The sequence below is a fragment of the Aethina tumida genome, chromosome 2 (genome assembly GCF_024364675.1).
Source record: "Aethina tumida isolate Nest 87 chromosome 2, icAetTumi1.1, whole genome shotgun sequence".
Classification (NCBI taxonomy): Eukaryota; Metazoa; Arthropoda; class Insecta; order Coleoptera; family Nitidulidae; genus Aethina; species Aethina tumida.
Genome location: NC_065436.1, coordinates 6,552,860 through 6,569,817, shown reverse-complemented (window position 1 = coordinate 6,569,817; position 16,958 = coordinate 6,552,860). Strand labels below are relative to the sequence as shown.

Sequence of the window (16,958 nt, the reverse complement as noted above, 5' to 3'; positions counted from 1 at the left end):
AGTAATAAATAACGTGTTTATTATTGTTAAACAACAATACTGACTGTATGTATATTATGAGTAACTAAGTCTGAAGTAATATTTTCGTCATCATTTGTGGAATCTTAGATACAAACAAATATGGCAACAATTTAAATAAGTACAGAAATAGACATGGAAGGGCCCAAATGAAAATATGTAAAATCGTACAGTTTAAACCGTACCGTGTAAGACAGGAATGGCCCCAAGAAATTCTGGAAAGAAACTTCATATATCTTATAACCTGAAATTGGATCTCCCAAATAAAATAACAAAATACCTCAAAGTCACGGAACGTTTGAACGTTTGCGTAGCATTTCTCGTTTTTTTTTTATTCGACCTTATCTAATATTTTATTTCTCTATTTGGTATTCCCGACTACTCATGTGTAAACACGTATTTTCATATTACCTTCTTCAAATAATTTCGTCTATGTGAATTTGTACAAAGGTGTACAATGTGCAATTGTACAATTCAGTTATAAACTAAGATTTTAAATATGTGTAAAAAAATATAAATTCTTAGTTATTTTAGATGTTATAAGTATAAATAATTAAATTGATTACAAAAAAGTACTGTGGTGGAAAAAAGTATGGAATATTTATTTACCTGTTACAACTTTTACTTAATGTTCTTCCTAATCTGTTACAATTCTGAACAAATGAACAAATCAAAATTACTTCATGATTGGTCCATTCATCACAACGATCACTACACTGACACGTTTTTACTTTTTTTTTTTTAAAAAAATAAATTTGGTCTGGAAATAAGTATGGAATATTATTAATATTCATAAAAAATTAACAATAATTCAAATATTTCAATATTCTGTGGTGTAATCTAAAAAGTTTTTGTTTACACAATGGAAATGAAAAATCCCAGAGAATAAAAATCCAATTTTTAAAAATATTCCATACTTTTTTCCACCACTGTACTTCTAATCTTATACTCCTATTTTTTAAATCACTGTAGTTAAAAAATAAATACTAAAAATTTAATTGTTATTATATGAATAACTTAAAATTACAAGAAATAATACAATGTTAATTATTTTCTTTATATAAAATATAATTAATAGTTGTTAGTAAGATCTTTTTTCCCTTTAAAAAATACCAAACTCAACGTTAAGAATTTAAATAATTTTATGATGTTCAGTGAAAATAAGGTTGAAAACAACACATTTATTAGTTAATAATTAATATAATTATATTTTGGGATTGGAATGTGTACTTTAGGGATACCTAAAGGAAGAATTAAAATTATCTCAATTTTTCCTTGAGTGTAATTAGTTTTATTAAATTATTTATATCAATATAGTCATAAAAATAAAAATATTTCAATAATAATTTTCCAAAATTACTTATTTTTATTAATTTTAATGGTGAGGAAGATGTTTTTCTTATTTGAAGAAATTATTTCTTGTCCTGCCTACCTTCATTAATCGACATCATTGTATCAAATAATATTATATTAAAATATTGTTTATTTTGTACTAATATTTACTAATTTATCAACAATTTTAAGGAAAATCTCTTAAAATATATTTTATGTCTGCCATGTACATTGTTTTTTTATATTTTTATATTTACAATATTTTCTCGAATAAAACATAAAAAAATTGATTTTCATTGAAATTACTTCCTTCAAAATGATTTTTTTTAACTTCAAAACATGGAATATTGTATAAAAAATATTTGGGAATATCAAAGAGTAACTTAATACTCAGCCTAAGCCATAAAAAAATCTAAACCAATTTACAGGGGGTTCAAGATTTTAATGAAGTTCCTCAATAGAATTTAGTTTTTGCCTTAGAATTTGGTCTGAGGACTATTATAAGTAAACAAAATTGTTGAATGTTTAATTTTTATACAAAATACTTCAATAACGTATGATATTATTTGTTACAGAATTACGTATGTTCTTAAACAATATGGTTCCATATGGAATATGTTTGAGCTTCTTTCTTATTACCATATTTCATTCTACAAATGCTATCGGGATAAACACAAACATTAAAATTACTGCAAACAATGCCACTGATTTTAATTTTGCAGCACAATTTGACAAGATGAGAACTCAGGCAGACAGATTTTTAAAAATGTCATACAGAACAACAACTGTACCACGTATTCTGCAGTACATAGAGAAACTTAAATTATATGAATCTAAAGCTGTAAGCATGATATGTTTGTTCTATATAATACAAACAAAAGAATTGTATACTCCCGTTATTACTGATTATACCATAGTTTTGAAAAAGATACTTGATGTTGAACCCTCTGGGCCATTAGAAAAATTTTTAAAAACTAAACTGAAAGAAATATGTGCCAAACTACCAATTTCAATAAAGAATGCCGTGTTTGTAGAAAAGAATTGTGTAATTAACGTAAGTTTTAATGAGTCATTATATTCGTATTATAAAAATGATGAAACAAATATGCGACCGGCTTTAACATGGATGGTTAAGGAAGATCAATATTTAAACACACCAGAAAGTTTATGGAGATTTAATGTCACAAGTGATGGACCTTGTCACAAGTTTAACATCGAGAACGTGGAGTTTGGAGAGCATCTAGTTGAAGTGGAAGAAAAAGACGACACCGCTAGGGAAATTGTATATACCAAATCTGGTGATATCACATCCAGTGATGTCAAATGGACTTTGGGACCTAGCTCTGATCTAAAGTATGCCTATATAAAAAGTGGTGCTGGTCATTATATGTATCCTAGACAAGGTCAATATGATGGACAAAGACGTAATATATATACTTGGACTGAAGATAAAAATATTTTTGAGGAAGGCCGTTGGCATATTTATCCCTGTTAAATGAAATTAACTGTTAAAGTTTGTGTCTCAAATAAAATAATTCCATACCACTGTGTTAAATATTTTAGTAATTTTTATTACCATCTTTGCTATTTCAGACTATGTATTTTGTTTCGAATATATTTTTCTGATCCTGCTTCACTAATTTAATATTGAAGAAAGCAGTAAGAAAATCTGATAAATATCTGAATCAATAACAATTACATTGAGATGAATTAAAATGAAAAATTAACGTATATAGACAAAATAGATAAATTATTTAAGATTAATTACTAAGCATTAATAATTCAATGTTGAAAAAGCAGGAAAATGTGACAAGTACTTGTACTTGGTACTATAATAAATGCATTTTTGTGGGCTCAACATGTCAATATTGGCCTCCATGTACTCCAGTTGGAATAAATATGGCATTTTAGACGATTTAATATTAATTTATTATACATATAAATACTTACATTAATATCTATCTATATTGGATATTCGTACATTTTTTATCGTTAATAATAATAATATAATAAAAAATTGTTAGAAACAACTTTATTAATTTTGCTAACATAATTGTTATAAAATAAAATAATTGAAAATTATTATAATAACAATATTTTAATAGTTAGAGTTCTTCGTTTTCTTATATTATAAATTTATATAAAAAAAAACACTTACAAGAATAATTCTCAACGTTATTTCTTTCAGAATTACTGATAAAGAAGATCCAGTTTTGAAAAGCTATGACGTCCCTTGGACAACTCGCTATATTTTTAGCACTTTTCCAATTTTATGATTTATCAACATGTATAAATACTAATACAGATAAATCAGATTCTTCGAAATTTTCAAATATTAATGAACGGTTACAAGTACAAGTTTCTGGTTCAACTAACATTAATTCTAAAACGAAAGAAACAAAGAGTACGGATAATAAATTAAAAAATGAGGGTACGACAGACTCTAAAGATGAACCAAATGTTAGTACCAATGATAAAACTAAAGCAGACAATATTAAAAATGAGTCGAATCTAGAAAGTAACACAAAGACAAATGAGGAATTAAAGGACGATAAGAAAAAAAATAAAGCAAATATTTCAGGCAACGTTTCTGGTCAGGTTTCAGGTAACATTTCTGGTAATATAAAATTTAAGACTAATGCATTAAAAACATCTACAGACAAATCAAAAATTGAAAGCAACGTTGGCAAAAAACCAGGAAGTGGTTTAAAGACTGGGGAGATAAAAAATAAATCAAGTATCTCTGGCAATGCTTCTGGTAGTCCTTCTGGCAATGTTTCTGGCAGTGCTTCTGGCAACATTTCTGGTAATGGTTCTGGTAGTGTTTCTGTCAATGTGTCTGGAAATATTAAACCTAAGACAGATAACGCATCAACCAACAAGGACACATATATTTCTACAGACAAATCAGAACTTGGAAGCAACGTTGACAAGAAACCGGAAAATGGTTTAAAGAATGGGGAGGTTAAAAATAAATCAAATATCTCTGGCAATGTTTCTGGCAGTGTTTCCGGAAATGTTTCTGGAAATATTAAACCTAAAACTGATAGTGCATTAAAAAAGAAGGACACAGATGTTTCTTCAGACAAATTAAAACTTGGAAGCAACGTTGACAAAAAAACGAAAAATGGTTTAAAGAATGGGGAGATAAAAAATAAATCAAGTACCTCTGGCAATGCTTCTGGTAGTTCTTCTGGCAATGTTTCTGGCAGTGCTTCTGCCAATGTTTCCAGAAATGTTTCTGAAAATATTAAACATAAAAACAAGGACACAGATGTTTCTTCAAACAAATCAAAAATTGGAAGCAACGTTGACAAGAAAACAGAAAATGGTTTAAAGAATGGGGAGATAAAAAATAAATCAAATATCTCTGGCAATGTTTCTGGTAATTCGTCCGGCAATGTTTCTGGCAGTGCTTCGGTCGGTATTTCCGGAAATGTTTCTGGAAATATTAAACCTAAAACTGATAAAGCTATAAAAAACAAAGACACAGATATTTCAGCAGACAAATCAAAAATTGGAAACAACGTTGACAAGAAACCAGAAAGTGGTTTAAACAGCGAGGAAATACAAAGTAAATCAAATATCTCTGGAAATATTTCTGGTAGTGTTTCTGTCAATGTCTCTGGAAAGAATTCTGGTAATATTAAATCTAAAGTCGACAACGGATTAAAAGGTAAAGATGTAGGTAATACAAAAGTAGAATCAAATATTGAAGCGGATGTTAAAAACCAATTAGATAAAAAAGACATACCAAACAAAAGCAATGGTGGTAATGTTAATATAAAGTTTGAAGATGGATTAAAAAATATTCCTAAAAATGAAGCCAAAGAAATAGCCAATAATAAACCAAATATTTCTAAGGAATTAAATATTAACGGTAGTGTGAAGATTAATGTAACTGCAAGCAATGAATTTTACATATCTGGAACAGCTGCAGAGAAAATGTTTGAAAAGAAGTTCCCATTAAAAATTAAAGACATAAAGATTGTTGAGAAAGAATATGAAAAACTTAAAAAAGAACTTACAAGTCTAGTTCAGACAGAGCACAAAAAATTATCCACTCCAGAGCTTTTGGAGCGAATAGCTAAGCTTGAACCGTATAAAGTTAGAGCTGCATTTGCTATAATTTTGTTTCATATAATAGACCCAGCAGAGAAAACTACCGTTGTAATAACCCAATTTGCTGTTCTCATGAAAAGATTATTAATCGAAAAAGTATCTCTTCCAATAGACCAGTTCCTGAGATGGAAAATTGAAAGTTTGAGCATGAGTTTACCACTGTCAATAAGATACGCCGTCATGTCTGAAGAAGTTTATATATTTAACGTTAAATACCAGGAATATTTTTATGCGTCTCATAATTTGCAACCAAACAAAAATCGTTACACTTTTACTTGGGTCCCTAAAGTCGATATTAATAATACATTTGGTGAAGAAGGAGGATGGAAATTTTTTGTTCTTGAAGATAAACCTTTAGGTAACTTTACCATTAGAAATAAAGCTTATAATGATTATTTAATGACCGGTGGAAGTATTTTTGGAGAGGATGTTAATACAAGATTAGTTTTGACTAGATTTGATGGTAACGCTAATGAATATGGTAGATGGACTGTAGAACCATGTCAAGATCTAAGATATTTGCACATAAGGAATTATCTTGGGGAGTATTTGTATGCTGTTGGAGACGACTGGGTCTTTGATAATAAGAGGAGAAGGGTTTATTCGTGGATAACAGGAACTAATAAAACAGACACATCATCAATGTGGCAAATATTTCCATTTGGTTCAAAGAACGAAGAGATAGCCAGTTCCGAAAATACAGCAAATGTTTATGGCAAAGTTTCTGGCAGTGCTTCTGGCAGTGTTCTTAACAGTGTTTCTGACAATGTTTCCGGTAATGTTTCTGGCAATATTAAACCTAAAACTGATAATGGATTAAAAAGTAAAAATGCGGGTGATACAAAAGTTGAATCAAGCATCACTAGTAACATTAAAGTGGAAGTGAAAAAACAATTAGACAACGAAGACATTAAAAATAAAACAAACATTAATATAAAGTTTGAAGATGGATTAAAAAATATTCCTAAAAATGAAGCCAATGAAATAGCCAAAAATAAACCAAGTATTTCTAATGAATTGAGTGATAGTGGAATGTCTTCAAATATTAACGGAAGTGTGCAGCTTAATGTAACAGCAAGCAATGAATTGTACATATCTGGAACTGCTGCAGAGAAGATGTTTGAAAAGAAATTCCCATTAAAAATTAAAGATTTAAATATTGTTGAAAAAGAATATGAAAAACTTAAAACACAACTTACTAGTGTGGTTCAGTCAGAGTACAAAAAATTATCCACTCCAGAGCTATTGGAGCGAATAGCTAAGATTGAACCATATAAAATTAGAACTACATGTGTTATAATTTTGTTTCACATAATAGACCCAACAGAGAAAACTACTGTTGCAATAACCCGATTAGCTGTTCTCATGAAAAGATTATTAATCGAAAAGGTAACTCTTCCAATTGATCAGTTTCTGAGATGGAAAGTTGAAGGTTTGAGCATGAGTCTACCACTATCAATCAGATACGCTGTCATGTCTGAAGAAGTTTATATATTTAACGTTAAATATCAGGAATATTTTTATGCGTATCAAAATTTGCATCGAGACAAGAACCGTTACACTTTTACTTGGGACACTAAAAACGATATCAATGGTACATTTGGTGCAGAAGGAGCATGGAAATTTATAGTTCTTGAAAGTAGACCTTTAGGTAATTTTACCATTAGAAATAAAGCTTATAATGAGTATTTAAGGACCGGTGGAAGTGTTTTTCGACAGGACCTTAATGCAAGAATGGTAGTGAGTAGATTTGATGGTAACACTAATGAATATGGTAAATGGACAATAGAACCATGTCAAGATCTAAGATATGTGCACATAAGGAATTATCTTGGAGAGTACATGTATGCCGACGACTGGGTCATTGATAATAGGAGGAGATGGGTTTATACGTGGGTGACAGGAACTAATAAAACAGACCCATCATCAATGTGGAAAATATTTCCTTATGGTTCAAAGAGCGAAGAGACAGCCAATAACGAAAATAAAGCTAGTGTTTTTGGAAATGTTTCTGGCAATGTTTCTGGCAATATTAAACCCAAAACTGATAATGGATTAAAAAGTAAAGATGCGGGTAATATAAAAGGTGAATCAAGCATCACTAGTAAAATTAAAGTGGATGTGAAAAAACAATTAGACAACGAAGACATTAAAAATAAAACAAACATTAATATAAAGTTTGAAGATGGATTAAAAAATATTCCTAAAAATGAAGCCAAAGAAATAGCCAAAAATAAACCAAGTATTTCTAATGAATTGAGTGATAGTGGATTGTCTTCAAATATTAACGGAAGTGTGCAGCTTAATGTAACAGCAAGCAATGAATTTTACATATCTGGAACTGCTGCAGAGGAGATGTTTGAAAAGAAATTCCCGTTAAAAATTAAAGATTTAAATATTGTTGAAAAAGAATATGAAAAACTTAAAACACAACTTACTAGTGTGGTTCAATCAGAGTACAAAAAATTATCCACTCCAGAGCTATTGGAGCGAATAGCTAAGCTTGAACCATATAAAGTTAGAACTACATGTGCTATAATTTTGTTTCACATAATAGACCCAACAGAGAAAACTACTGTTGTAATAACCCGATTAGCTGTTCTCATGAAAAGATTATTAATCGAAAAGGTAACTCTTCCAATTGATCAGTTTCTGAGATGGAAAGTTGAAGGTTTGAGCATGAGTCTACCACTATCAATCAGGTACGCTGTCATGTCTGAAGAAGTTTATATATTTAACGTTAAATATCAGGAATATTTTTATGCGTATCAAAATTTGCATCGAGACAAGAACCGTTACACTTTTACTTGGGACACTAAAAACGATATCAATGGTACATTTGGTGCAGAAGGAGCATGGAAATTTATAGTTCTTGAAAGTAGACCTTTAGGTAATTTTACCATTAGAAATAAAGCTTATAATGAGTATTTAAGGACCGGTGGAAGTGTTTTTCGACAGGACCTTAATGCAAGAATGGTAGTGAGTAGATTTGATGGTAACACTAATGAATATGGTAAATGGACAATAGAACCATGTCAAGATCTAAGATATGTGCACATAAGGAATTATCTTGGAGAGTACATGTATGCCGACGACTGGGTCATTGATAATAGGAGGAGATGGGTTTATACGTGGGAGACAGGAACTAATAAAACAGACCCATCATCAATGTGGAAAATATTTCCTTATGGTTCAAAGAGCGAAGAGACAGCCAATAACGAAAATAAAGCTAGTGTTTTTGGAAATGTTTCTGGCAATGTTTCTGGCAATATTAAACCCAAAACTGATAATGGATTAAAAAGTAAAGATGCGGGTAATATAAAAGGTGAATCAAGCATCACTAGTAAAATTAAAGTGGATGTGAAAAAACAATTAGACAACGAAGACATTAAAAATAAAACAAACATTAATATAAAGTTTGAAGATGGATTAAAAAATATTCCTAAAAATGAAGCCAAAGAAATAGCCAAAAATAAACCAAGTATTTCTAATGAATTGAGTGATAGTGGATTGTCTTCAAATATTAACGGAAGTGTGCAGCTTAATGTAACAGCAAGCAATGAATTTTACATATCTGGAACTGCTGCAGAGGAGATGTTTGAAAAGAAATTCCCGTTAAAAATTAAAGATTTAAATATTGTTGAAAAAGAATATGAAAAACTTAAAACACAACTTACTAGTGTGGTTCAATCAGAGTACAAAAAATTATCCACTCCAGAGCTATTGGAGCGAATAGCTAAGCTTGAACCATATAAAGTTAGAACTACATGTGCTATAATTTTGTTTCACATAATAGACCCAACAGAGAAAACTACTGTTGTAATAACCCGATTTGCTGTTCTTATAAAAAGATTATTAATCGAAAAAGTATCTGTTCCATTAGACCAGTTTCTGAGATGGAAAATTGAAGGTTTGAGTATGAGTCTACCACCATCAATAAGATACGCCGTCATGTCTGAAGAAGTTTATATATTTAACGTTAAATACCAGGAATACTTTTATGAGTTTTATAAAGTGCAGTCAGACAAGAATCGTCAAACTTTTGAATGGATTCCCAATCTTGAAAACAATCGTACATTCGGTAAAGAAGGAGGATGGAAATTTGGTGTTATTGAAGACAAACCCTTTGGTAATTTTACTGTCCGAAACAAAGGTTATAATGATTATTTAATGGCTGGTGGAGCTGTGTATGATCGTGATTATAATTCAAGAAAAGTTTTGAGTAGATTTAATGGTAACACTTATGATTATGGTAGGTGGACTATAGAACCATGCCAGGATCTGAAATATTTACACATAAGGAACTACCTAGGGGAGTACATGTATGCTGTTGGTAACGATTGGCTCTATGATAAAAAGAGGCGGAGGGTTTACACATGGATAGCAAGACCTAACACAACAGACACAGCATCAATGTGGCAAATACTTCCATTTAAATAACGTTTTATAAAACAAGTATTAAAAATCATGTCAATAAAATATACCAATTTAAATACATGTTTAAATTCAATTTATTGACAATGGGAGGGTTGGCCAAAAGAGGCTAAACACATTGACACTTTTTTTACACAATTAAAACATTTTTATCACAGGCTCAGTGTTTATGGGAATTAGATGACTGGTTGCCATCGGAATGAATTAACAAAAAAAATATATTTATAGTGCTATAATTTCTTAAAGACTTCAGAGTGATTGATTGGAACTAAAGTTTTTAACGTTGTGACAAATTGAGTTTCAAAAGCAACGTTGGTGAGCCTCTTATGACGAACCCTTTTCCCTTTACTCTTTAACAAATGTATTACCCGTCCAAAAATAAATACAAGATAGTGTTAGTATTAAATTTAGTGACAGTACCATTATTTTAAACTGTAAATAGTTGCCTCAGAAATTTTATTTAATTTATTTTAATCTTTTTGAAATGAATAAATAAAATTTATGTAAAATAAATTAACACACGTAACAAACACTCTTTTAAATCCACAAATCCATTTACAAAATTTTAATAATAATTCTTAATGTTATTTGTTTCAGAATTTCTTTTAAAAAAGATACAGTTTTGAATCGCTATGACATCCATTGGAATATTTATTCTCTTGGCACTTGTCCAATTCTGTGATTTAACAATCAGTTTTAATACTAATATTGTACAATATGAACATGTTAAATCGACAGATTCTTTAAAATTTTCAAATATCAATGAAAGAATACAATTACAAGTCTCTGGTTCAATCAACTCATTATCTGAGACAAATGAAATAGAGAATACTGACAATAAATCAAATTTTGAGCCTTTTAACGTAACTGCAAACAACTTTTAACAACAGCTGCAGTGGAAATGTTTCAAAAGCAATTTCCAAATAAAAATAAAAAATATAAATTTTGTTGAGAATCAATATAGACAATTTAAAGCACAACTTACGAGTCTAGTTCAAGCACAACACAAAAGTACACCTACTCCACAGTTATTGGAGCAGATAGCTCAGCTTCAGCCCTACAATTTAAGGGCTGTATGTGCTATAATTTTATTTCATATAATTTACCCAAAGAGAAAGCCACCATTGTAGTAACACAATTCGCTGTCCTTATGAAAAAATTATTAAATGAATACGTGTATCTTCCATTAGACTGCTTTTTGAGATGGAAAATTAAAGGTGAGCATGAGTTTACCATTATCAATAAGAAATGCTGTCATATCTGAGGAGGTATATATATTAAACGTAAAGTATAAGGAATATTTTTATGTACATGATGAAGTAAATGAAAGGCTTCGTTTGACTTTTACATGGGTTCCCAAAGATGATGATAAAGGAACATTTGGAAAACAAGCAAGTTGGAAATTTATTCCTGTTGAAGATAGAACCTTTGGTAACTTTATTATCCAAAATAGGGGTTATAACGATTATTTGATTGTTGGTGGAAGTGTTTTTCAAGGAAAAAATCATTCAAGGAGAACTTTGACTAAATATAATGGTGATACTTATGGATATGGTGAATGGAATATAGAACCATGTGAGGATCTAAGATATGCATACATAGTAAATTATCTTGGGGAATTTTTGTATGCTACTGATGATAATATGCTCTTTGATAGTAATAGATGATGGGTTTATTCATGGGCATCGAAACCGTCGAAACGGAATGACACAGCTGCAATGTAGCAAATTTTCTCTTATTATTGAGACAACACTAAAAATACTACAATAAATACCATAATAAATCATGACGATAAAATGTTTAAATTTAATTTATTGACTAACAACTACATTGTGGATACGATCAATGAAATAAATACCATTAATTAAGTTATACAAGATGTTCCTAAAATAGTGTACAGCAGCAAAGAACATCTTAATAACTTTTTCTTTCCTTCTTTTGAAGAAAATACTTAGATTTAAATTTAAAAATTACTCACATTGATGTAATCTTCGGTCCAATCGTGTTCAAGTTTGGTATGTATATTCTGAAATACTATTTTTTCTTCACCACTCTTGTTTGTATATCTTACCAAGTTGTACTTATTCAGAAAATTTCATTAAAATTGCTCAACAAATTCTAAAAAAATATTAAAACCAGTATATATTACCTTAATTTAATTTTAAAATAATTTCATAAATTTAGTGATGGCTAATTTCCTTCCATTTCACTTCAAAAACAGTATTAATATTTAATATTCTGACCAAGTTTAGGCTTAGAAAATTTGGAAATTTACTATCAAAGATATATTCATACAGCCTTGCTATCTCCTAGCTTATTTAATTATTAATATAAAGAACCATTTACATTTAAATTGAGAAATTAAACCCCCACACCCTTCCATGTGCGTCGGCGTACCTTAGTGCAAATAGCGACATTAATTGCAGGGGCCTTACATAATTTTCTCAATTAAGAGAGGCAATCGTATAGAAATTATAGAATTAGTGGGGCGTATGTAACCGTCGCCAAACAAAATACAATTATAGGAAGTTACGGAATTCCGCTGGTAGGCTCTATGAATATTCACTGTTCCGTACCATTTCTATTACAATTTCCGAATCAAATGTTATAAAATTAATGGTTAATTGGATTAAAATTATACGTAGGCATATTCGCTGCAACAACCCATCCCTTTATTTTTTATAATAATATAATAATTAAATTTATTCATATTTTAAACAAAGTAATTATGTAATGTTTTATAATTTTTACATTTTTACTATAAATTTTATTTAATTGTAAACAATTCAAACTCTAAAAGACCAAGATTGATTAAAAAATGTAAATTTTATGACAGATAGAAGAAATGTTTACTCTTAAATTTAATGTTTTTATAATGTATAATAATTTATATAAATTGCTGGAAAATTTAACTCCTTGTAATTTCGATCTTATGGCTAGTATATACAAAGAATATTTATTTCTTGATCATTCATTGCCAAAACTCAATTTAAATATTTATACTATCAAAATTTATTTTTTCTTCAATCATTTACCTCTTTTACTAGAAATTCTAAATAGACAAAATGATGAATAAGGTAAAAAGCTTCATCAACACATGACTAAAGTAGAAAAAGAATATCGAAAACGTCAAGGATGAGTAAATGGTGGTGGACAATCTTTCAATTCTTATACGATAAGATTCAATTGATATTTATTTTTCTTCATTCATATTCTTATTTACTCTGAACAATTCATGAAGAAAAATAATAAATAGAAAAAAATATATTATTAGCCTAAATTATCCAAAAATCAAGAATAATTTTTACTATACCAAACGAAAAACGTTTGTTCCGACTGATTTTTGAGAGAGACATAATTTATGACAGAGATAGTAAGACTCCCACTACGGGGTATACTTGCAAACTTCTACCATCTCTGTCGTGCCTAGTGTCTCTCTCTAAAAACACTTTTCAATCGAAATACTACCGTTATTACTTAATTCATATTTAGCAGCTTAAATAACTAATTATAAGTTAGTTTTTATCACTTTTAAGCTCAAAAATTTATTATCTACATTTCACAGGGTTATATATCTATATAGAATTATGTGTGTTTGTCATTCCTAAGGTCATAAAATTTATTGTCGACATCTTAGGGGGTTATCTAAATATTTAAAGAATAAACAAAACGAGAATTATGCTTGAAAATTTCATTCCCTATAATAACTTTATCTTAAAGCAGTGCGGAAAATAAATCTGTGTTTCACTGTAAATGAAAAGGGTAAAATAAAACAACGACATCAAAAAAGTTATATTTTTGACATTAAATTTAATTTTCCATCATTTTACAATGACGGCTGTATCTTTATTTGTATTTAAATTAATCGAAACTGATTGTTCATCTGTTTTTGATTATTTTAATTAAATATAAACAGAATAATTGAACAACTTTGTTTTAAATTGTGCAGATTTAAAACAGTTTATTTATCGCTTTAATTATTTGTTCGAATAATAAATATAAAAATTTGACATCAAGCCCAACATTTGCTGATATTACGAAAAAGTATACAGGTATGCATTAAAAGATGACTGTGATAATGACCAATTCAGGTATTCTATTAAATACTTTCAGAATCTGAGGAGGTCCATAAGAAGTTTATCCAAAATACTAAATCAAATTAATATGGAATGTAAGCTCACTATGCAGCTATATCTTTAATATCAAACTAATTATTTAAATATTAATTCAATATACTATCACGTATAAATTTGATAAAACTGTAGAATTAACGTAATGTTACGAGATATATTGTGATTTATACCAATTGGTGTCCACTAACAAATTTTTAGCTTATGTAGAAATAAGTAAGCTAGAACAAAAATTTTTTGGTTTTTATTTTGTATAATAATTTTACCATTAAAGAGAAAATCAACCTAGATCATCTTCAATAAAATGTTGACAAGTTATGACAAGACAAAAAACTCTAATTGAACGCAATGTTCCAAAATCAATTATTAAAAAGTATTATCTACTCTAATATCTATTTAATCCACCATCCAATTAATACTTATAAGATAGTTAAGTACCAACGAGGATGGAAGGAATTGTTAACACCACCAAAAACTATTGAATGAATGAGTATTAATATGTGGGTTGCAGCTATGGTAACTTTGATAATGACAGAAGAAGAATAATTACCAAGTCAATCGGTGCATTAGCCCAGTCTGGAGAATGGTATTTGAAACTTTATTCCTACACAAAAGATTATGAATATATTTATTTTAGCAAATATAATGATGAATACATTTAACCTGCTTATAATGAGTTTAATAATGATGATGACTCAAAACTTGTGTTTACAAGAATTCCTAAAAGTGGTCATTTGATGAAGGTAAATCTCATGTTTTTCCTGTTAATTGATACTAATTAAATAAACGTTCTTTTTACAAATCAATAGGTTTTTAACTTTGTCTATATCTGAATAGTCCTCACAAATATTGATTATAAATATTTAGGCCATGGTTTTTATTTTTATATTATATTTCTTTGAAATTTTTATATCTGAAGATTATTTTTAAATCAAAAAAGTGAAAAGGGACGTTATTTTTAAAATGTAATTTAAGTTAATAAGACTACATCTTCATATTTATTATTAAAATTTTCTAAACCAACTTCCTACATTAAGCCATAAATGTTTTAAACTCTAATAATCTCTTAGCTTAAGTAAATAAGTCGAAGCAGACTACAGCTAAAAATATTGGACTATTATACATAATTTGACAATAAAACATTATTGTATTATACACAAATTTCCAAAATCAATTTTAAAAGAGTATTTTCTACTTAATCCACCATCCAAATTTTCACTCGTAGACCACAATTGAATGATGACTGCAAATGCTTTCAATTATAGTGTCACAATTAAGAATGTTGCTTATAATAAGTATTAATATGTCGGTTGCAGCTACTTTGGTAATGACAGAAGAATAATAATTACCAAGTCAGGCAATGCATTAGCTCACAGGAGAATGGGATTTGGATCTTTAGACCTACACATATGATTATGAATGTGTTTATATTAGAAAATATAATAATAAATACATTTGGCCTGCTTATGATGAGTTTAATAATGACGGTCACTGAAGACGTGTGTTTACAAGAATTCCTAAAAGTTTATTTGATGAAGGTAAATCTGATATTTTTCCCCATTAATTGAAACTAATTAAATAAATGTTCTTTTGTTTACAAATCAAGAGATTTTTAACTTTGTCGATATCTGAATAGTCCTCATAATTATTGATTAGAAATATTTAGGCCATGGTTTTTATTTTTATGTTGTATTTCTTTCAAATTTTGATATCTGAAGATTATTTTTAAATAAAAAAATTGGAAAGATACGTTATTTTTTAATATGTAATTTAAATTAATAAGAGTACAGCTTCATATTTATTCTTAAAATTTTCTAAAACGACTTACTACATTAAACCAAAAATGTTTTAAACTCTAATAAGCTCCTAGCTTAAGTAAATAAGTCTGAGAAGGCTAGGGCTAAAAAATATTGGAATATTATACATAATTTGGCAATAGAAAAGAAAAATGGTTCTGAAATAATAATTTTTGATCAATTTATAAATAAAGCTGTAAAAGATTTTTCTTAATCTAATGTTATTATAACAAGAAAAAGTGAATCCAATGGAACTGTCAATATCATTTAGAAATGCTATTAGGTCACCAGTGGTTTGCACTTTTAGTAAATTTTTTATTTGCTATTTCAAATCCTCATTTCATAATTTTCTTAGCGAGAGGATTGATTTTCCAAAATTGGCAACAATATACAGAAAAATTGGTGAGATAAATTGGAAACGTGAAACTTTTACCTTAATTTTTGTAACAAAAGTTGTTCATCTGACAAGCAAAATGAGGAGTATGAAAGTTCTTCATATTACATTAAAAACATTTTAGCTTATTTTGAAGATTATTTAGAAGGACACAAAATATTTTTAGACCTTTAAATTGATTAAATTCTTTCCTTAGATTTTCTAAACTAATTTTTATTTTCTACATTCAGGCATAATTGTGTCAAACTTTGTAGACTGATGCCTAAATACACCCTGGGGACTTTGTAAAATATGTTAATAAAAGTTTTTTCCATAATGTATTCAAACTTCACATCATTCAAAAGTGGTTTGTATGTGTATGTATAAATATAAAAAATGACGAGTAACAAAAAGACGAAGTTAATTCGAAAATATATTTATAAGTTTATAACAATTAAAATTTGAACACGTCGAGTGGGGGCCACGCAAGAGAGATAACGTGATTTCATAACTCCGCTCGGCGGCAACTTGTCTAATGCGATTTTCGGGAATAAACTAATTTATTCGTTAGTCTTCGGATGGAAACTTTTTGATGCAAAATAATTGGTTTTGCTTTGATAGCATAATGTTATCTTGTTTCGAGCTTAGTAAACACGACAATATTCGCCTCCTTTTAGCGCCGGCGAATCTTGATGCAATTTTAATAGAAATCAACTCAAATATTATGCAGACAAAATGAATATTCATAAGGCA

General features: G+C 28.9%; 1 protein-coding gene across 2 annotated transcripts; it reads left to right on the top strand.

The window, feature by feature from the left end:
- Positions 1-3,563: 3,563 nt before the first annotated feature.
- LOC109598068 (uncharacterized) lies at positions 3,564-9,969 on the top strand. Of its 2 annotated transcripts, none has more exons than XM_049963876.1 (2): positions 3,564-3,955; positions 4,856-9,969. In XM_049963876.1, exons 1-2 carry the CDS (start codon positions 3,574-3,576, stop codon positions 9,910-9,912), a joined length of 5,439 nt encoding a protein of 1,812 aa, XP_049819833.1. In that variant the 5' UTR covers positions 3,564-3,573; the 3' UTR covers positions 9,913-9,969. The 2 variants fall into 2 exon arrangements, with proteins under 2 accessions (XP_049819833.1, XP_049819832.1); XM_049963875.1 differs by having other exon boundaries at positions 4,010-9,969.
- The last annotated feature ends 6,989 nt before the right edge of the window (positions 9,970-16,958 follow it).